At 36.9% G+C, this 6179-nt stretch overlaps 1 protein-coding gene across 1 annotated transcript; it reads right to left on the reverse strand.

Moving 5' to 3' along the window:
• Positions 1 to 551: 551 nt before the first annotated feature.
• On the reverse strand, positions 552 to 4210 carry LOC139847171 (uncharacterized). The gene is made up of 7 exons (XM_071836789.1): positions 3997 to 4210; positions 3796 to 3884; positions 3225 to 3423; positions 2993 to 3079; positions 2100 to 2522; positions 1746 to 1896; positions 552 to 1487 (listed from the first exon to the last, which is right to left on the reverse strand). The coding sequence occupies exons 2-7, from the start codon at positions 3855 to 3857 to the stop codon at positions 736 to 738; spliced, it is 1674 nt and encodes a 557-aa protein (XP_071692890.1). The 5' UTR covers positions 3858 to 3884; positions 3997 to 4210; the 3' UTR covers positions 552 to 735.
• Between the last annotated feature and the right edge of the window lie 1969 nt (positions 4211 to 6179).

The raw sequence follows: 6179 nt of genomic DNA on the forward strand, positions 1-6179 counted from the left end.
CGTCCACAAATATGCTCAATATGGATGAAACGGGAGACGGAGCACCTGGGCGACATCGTGGGCGGGAGCTGGGCGGCCTCCGTGCCAACGGCGCCCAGCCTGGACGGCTGTGGGCGGAGCTCCTGGGCGGACCGATGGGACCTCCCTTAGTATTATTACTTATTAGTATATTAGTATTAGTATCAATGTGTAACAATATGACTGGAAGTCTACTTATCAAATGTTTATTAACCGTGTTCTTAAGGATAAAATTAATTTTGTATTATATAAATCTAGTTAATAAACTTTAGATATTATACAAAACTTGAAAACTATGTGTGTAAAGGTAACTGTTCTTAAGTAATGTCTGTCAGTTTAATTAACAAATGAATTTACAAATATAACTATATATGTAAATTAAATGTTCTCGGGTATCTCAACAGATTTTGGTTAAAAGATGTGAAATGAAAACCAGTTTACAATAACTCAACTATAATAGAAAAGGCGGCAGGATGGTAGCATAAACTCGATCAATATCATCATCAATCAATATATAAGTTATATAAACCAGAATATCGACACAAAATTAAACTCGATCAATATCATCATCAATCAATATATAAGTTATATAAACCAGAATATCGACACAAAATTAAAAATGATCCTAATATTTGCTCGACTAAGGCCTTAAAAAAACCAAAAGACCAAAATATAGAATAAAATTTTCTCAAGATAAAAGGAATGTGTACCGACCTACTACGACTGTCCCTCCGATTTAAGAATCGTATTCAGTTGATTACTACTAGACTCAGGAGGAGGAGGAGGCTGCTGCTCTTTTTCTTCTTCTTCTTTTTCATCATGTTTAGAAACTAATAATAATCCAATCGCTTTATTATCTTGTTGGATGGATTCAGGTGAGTGGGCTGAGCTGGAATTGGAATGTTTAACCTCATCAACTTCATCTTTAACTTGAGACGACCCATTTATCTCATGGCCCATGCTGCCCTGTTTCAACTGACCCACCACCGGTGGGACGGCATTTGCGTTATTAGTAATAGAATGGCTTGAGCCTACTAGGCTAGACCCCCGTGGTGTGTTGGATGATGAGAGTAGTATAGAACGACAATAGTCTGAACCACCCATGTGATGAGGAGCCACAACATGTGAAGGAGGAGGAGGAGGAGTTGTTGTTTTGATGTGGATGACACTAGTAGTAGTACTAGTCGTCGTCTTCATCATTTGTAGTTGTTGTTGCTCAAGTATTAATGCAGCAGCAACCGAATGGGTAGCAATTCTAGCACCAGCAGCAACCGCAGCTGCTTTTACTGCATCTGATCCTCCTCCTGGCCCAACAACACATCTGCTGCTGCTGCTGCCTGTAAATGACGCTGCTTGTTGTTGTTGTTGTTGTTGTTGATGGTGTCGCACAAATCCTGCTCTTTGTGGGAGGAGAGCGTCACCCACGGTTGTTGGTTTTTGTATCGATAAATTTCCAGTATTTGTCCACCCTGCTTCCATTCATTCATTACAACTAAAATATAATTAGATTACACTAGTAGAGGTGGCTATTCCAATCCTCCATTTATTTATTTATATTTATGGATGGGTTTAATTGCCTAGGTTTTATCTCTATTGTGTAAAAAAGATTAACTAAAAGGAAACAGGATAATTGGCTCGAATTTCTAATAATAATAATAATAATAATAATAATAATAATAATTCTGGCTTACCCTCCCATTCAGTAATAAATAGCTGTAGCATCTGACCTTGTGAAGATGCCACCTTTGGAGTATCGAGTCTAGGCTTATCAAGGGCCATGTGGATTGCCCGTCGAGTTGCCAGTTGTCCCTCCGAGAGTTGTGACCCCCCGCTTGTCAAGCTCAGGTATCTTTGACGTTTCTTAATAATGTTCCACCTCTGCAAATATCATATCATTTATTAAATCATATGACTTGATAGAAAAACATATATCAACAACCGCATTGTTTATCATGTCTACTATAACAGACATGTTTAGTTTATCAAGTTTACTATAGTTTACAAACAAAACACATTCGACTCGTCAATTAACATGTCCAGCCCGTTTATTAAAAAAAAAAAAAAAGGTTTGGATAAATAACCTGAGATAGCTGTGAGGCAGTTCTATCAGTCTTAAAATCTCCTTTTAACATGGTGGCCCAATTTCCTTCCCCAAATCTTTGAACTGCAGCAAACAGTTCCCGGTCTTCTTCTGCAGACCATGGGTTTCTTTTCCTCTTAAGTGGGCCCAAATTGTTGTTGTTGTTGTTGTTGTTTGAATCCAACCCTTCAGCAGCAGCAGAAACAACTGTTGGGAGCACTTGCGTTGGAACGTAAACAGGTACTGATATATTCACTCCACTAATATTTGTTGAACCACCACATTCTGTATTCTCTAATTGATGTTGATGTTGATGTTGATGTTGGGTCGATTTGGTTCTCGGTATGTTTATAGTCAATGGAGCTTCAATAATCAACCCTTTCTCTAAACACAGCTCATTTGATGAACCTGAACCCATGAGTACCTACATAATTCGTAACATTTTAAATACCAGCTTAAGAAGTGGAACTACAGATGGTGGTAAAACCGGCGGGTCAAGCAGGTTTGTTAACAGGTCAAACCATGTTCTTTTGTTACAAGTAAAAAACGGGTCAGGGTTTATTGTCCATTAGTTAACAACTATTTAGTGTGTCAAATATGATTGAAAAGACTATATTATTAAATACTGTAACAAATTTAACCTTCGTCTATGATATATTCGAAAGTTTTATGCATTAATTCCCTTTGGGTGATTGTTGACCCGCCCACTTGACTCGTTAGAGACATTCTCTTTTAAAATACTCTTTTTCTATGCAACCCATTGGATAACCATTAAGAGAGAGTTATACAAATATTAGCCTTAACTATATTCACTAGACTTGTTAACATTGTAAGAGAAGAAAATCAAAAACAGATGTTTAATGCATAACAATTTTATTATGTAATGTTGTTTACCTTCACGAAAGCCGCCGCCTCCGCTGAAGCTTCATTGCTAACAGTTGGAAAAGCTTCAAGTTCACATTCTAAATCACTGTCATCATCCTATCAATTTATTGGTATTTAATAACTTGGGTATAGTAGTTTTATAAATTTATAATAACAAGAAGATTCATTCATTAGACTTGAGTATTTCAACAAGAGGGTGTCAAGTATGATGATATTTATTTATTTATTTAAGAGCACTTACAAGAGGCTGAGCTTGAGGTTCAAAGTGGTGAAGTAAAGGGTGAGAATAAGCTAAATGACGCCACAACATTTGGTACTCGCGCGGGTTTGTTATGCCCGTTTTCGTGTTCTTCACCAATGCATTCCAATCTATCTTTACTACATCTTCTACTTGACCACCCACTTCCTCAAGTAAACCTATAATACTTGTAGCCCTATACCTTCATTTACACAAAACAATAAACCAAAAACCCAACATCTTTTCAATCAACTCAAGAAAATAAAAGAAGGAAAAAGCACAACTATGTAATGTAGGCATCAGGAATGTGTGTGTTTTTTCAAAATATTAATTGATTATTATTAGTATTACCCATATAAAAAGGTCAGTGAATACAAACGCCTTTTCAATACACACATTCATTTATATTTACATATAAGTATCTCAGACGGCATTGTCCTACAATAGCAATACCGATTTCATTTAAATGAAACAGCAGTTCTGGTTATGGGTCAAAAAATGCAGTTTTTTTTTAACAAAAAGAAATATATTTATATATAAGAAAACGTGGGGGTATTAAAGAGAAAAAGGAGACCTTTGGAGGATAAGAGAGACATCTTGTTCAGTGATGGATGATGATGTTCCGTCTTTTCCCATAATCCTTTTCTGTTACGAATTCTTCAACTGCAGTGAGTGATAGAGATAAAATTAAAATAGATGAATTAATGAGGCAGGTGCGTAAATAAATTAAATATAAATAAATAAACCCTAATAAATATTTTGTGAGGTTGTTTACTCGTCTTGGTTGAGGGCTGATTTCATGAGGGAGGGAGGGACGGAGGAGAGGGATGATAGCTAGGTAATTACTGTAATTAATTTATTTATTTATCTTAAATCTATTATTAAATTAAATAACTTTTTTGATAAACAAAGATTCTGATAATCTGATAATTATTAACGAATCATCAATCATGATCGGTGATTTGTTTTCTGCGGTTATCATTGTTTTTCCTTCTACAAATGTTTTATTTCTTTCTTTATATCTTATCTCTCATGTATAAATATAATATTTAATTTATTTTATTTTAACCATATCATCATCATCATCATTCTTATTCTTATTCTTATACTATATAATAACAAAACAGTTTTTGCGTAATCTTGGATTTAAAAAAAATTAGTTGAGTAATAGAGAGAGAGGGATGAGAGAGAATTATACTATATAATAACAAAACAGTTTTTGCGTAATCTTGGATTTAAAAAAAATTAGTTGAGTAATAGAGAGAGAGAGATGAGAGAGAATCCTAGAGAGAGAGAGTCCCTTCTGGAGAGAGAAAACAATGGTGTGTGGCAAGAAGTGAGGAAACTAAAATCAACGGGCACGACTAGGTCTAGGGTAGTTCATAGCGGTAACAACGGGATCGATTTCGGGCGTCAATTCGGAAATCATATCAAATCTTTCATGTTTTTCAACTTTCCGGAGGAATGGAACGTTGAGGAACTATGGAGGATGTTCAAAAACTACGGCTTGGTGAAAGACGTGTATATGGTGAAGAAAAGACTTAAGAATGGGCACAGGTTTGCCTTTGTTCGATTCGGTAACGTCCAAGATGAAGACTCACTACTACTCATACTGAAAGATATCAATATTGATGGGGTAACACTTCAGATCTTTAAGGCTATAGACAGAAATGCAAAGGATTCTTCCAACCATCAGGGAGTAAATTATGGAATCCGTCCACCTCCAAAAAGCCTCGAGAAGATCAACCTTATCCCTAATAACAACATGAACCAACACACTTCTGCCTTCCGTGACTACAGAAGGTTTAGTGACGTTGTGGGAGATAGAAGAAAGAATGAAGGGCAGTGTACAAATCGTGATGACAAGGAACGAGCACGTGATAAGGGAAGGGTTGTTAATATCTATGATGACGATAGGGTTGTAATCGTTCCTGATGATGAAGATAATATTGATATCATGAAAAGGTCGATTATTGGTGATGTTAAATCAATAGAAATTCTGGGTAACATTCGTTCGATTTGCGAAGCAGAAGGGTTAATGAACTTCGAATTCAAATACCTGGGAGGTCCAGGTATCATGATCACTTTTCAAAATGAGATCCCTTGTAAAACTTTCGTGGAAAAAGACGATCATTGCCTCAGCAAATGGTTGGACAATATTAAGCTTGGGTCAAGTCCGTACTTAGTAGCTAGTCGACTAACTTGGCTTAGCATCTTTGGAGTCCCTATCAAGTATTGGAAAGAAAGAACCTTAAAAACTATAGCTGGTTGGTGGGGGCAGATTTTTGAAACGTCGAATTGTAATCTCACAGGTGATCAGAATCTTATCTCCGGCAAGGTGCTCGTTAAAGTATGGGGTATTCAACTGGTAAATGAAACGGTAAAACTCAAGATTGGAGATAGCATTTTTTATGTTAAAGTCCTAGAAGATGTCAACGATTTCATTGAGATAGATATGGATGGTTCGGCTTCAAGTGATTGGGGTGACGATGATCGTGATAACAGTGAGAATGAAGATTTCTTGTTATATAGCTCGGGGGAGGAAGAAGGTAATTTTGCAGGTGCAGGCAAAGATTCCGGCAATAGACGGCCGGAAAAAATGGTGGAAGATGAGGGGTCGACTTTTTTTGCTGAAGGCATTGGGAATAATAAAAGTAATGATGATGGTGCTGCTTTTTCTGAGAAAAACGGGCACGCTCTATATCAAGATAATCTTGGAAATTCAAAAGGCGTGTGTCATGAGCAGGATCCTTGTCCCCCAAACACTAATGGCTTTTTTCAAGACGGCTTCAGAATCGAGAAAGGCATTAATGACAAGGCATGTATTTTGAATGAAAAAATCTCACGGGTTTGTGAACCACCCATCAATATTGGGCCAGAGGTGGGTGAGCCCAAGAATTCAAATGACGGGCCTGAGTGTGATGTAAGGGTAGAAAGCCCTATTGAGCCTGCTGTTAT

The sequence above is a fragment of the Rutidosis leptorrhynchoides genome, chromosome 5 (genome assembly GCF_046630445.1).
Source record: "Rutidosis leptorrhynchoides isolate AG116_Rl617_1_P2 chromosome 5, CSIRO_AGI_Rlap_v1, whole genome shotgun sequence".
Classification (NCBI taxonomy): domain Eukaryota; kingdom Viridiplantae; phylum Streptophyta; class Magnoliopsida; order Asterales; family Asteraceae; genus Rutidosis; species Rutidosis leptorrhynchoides.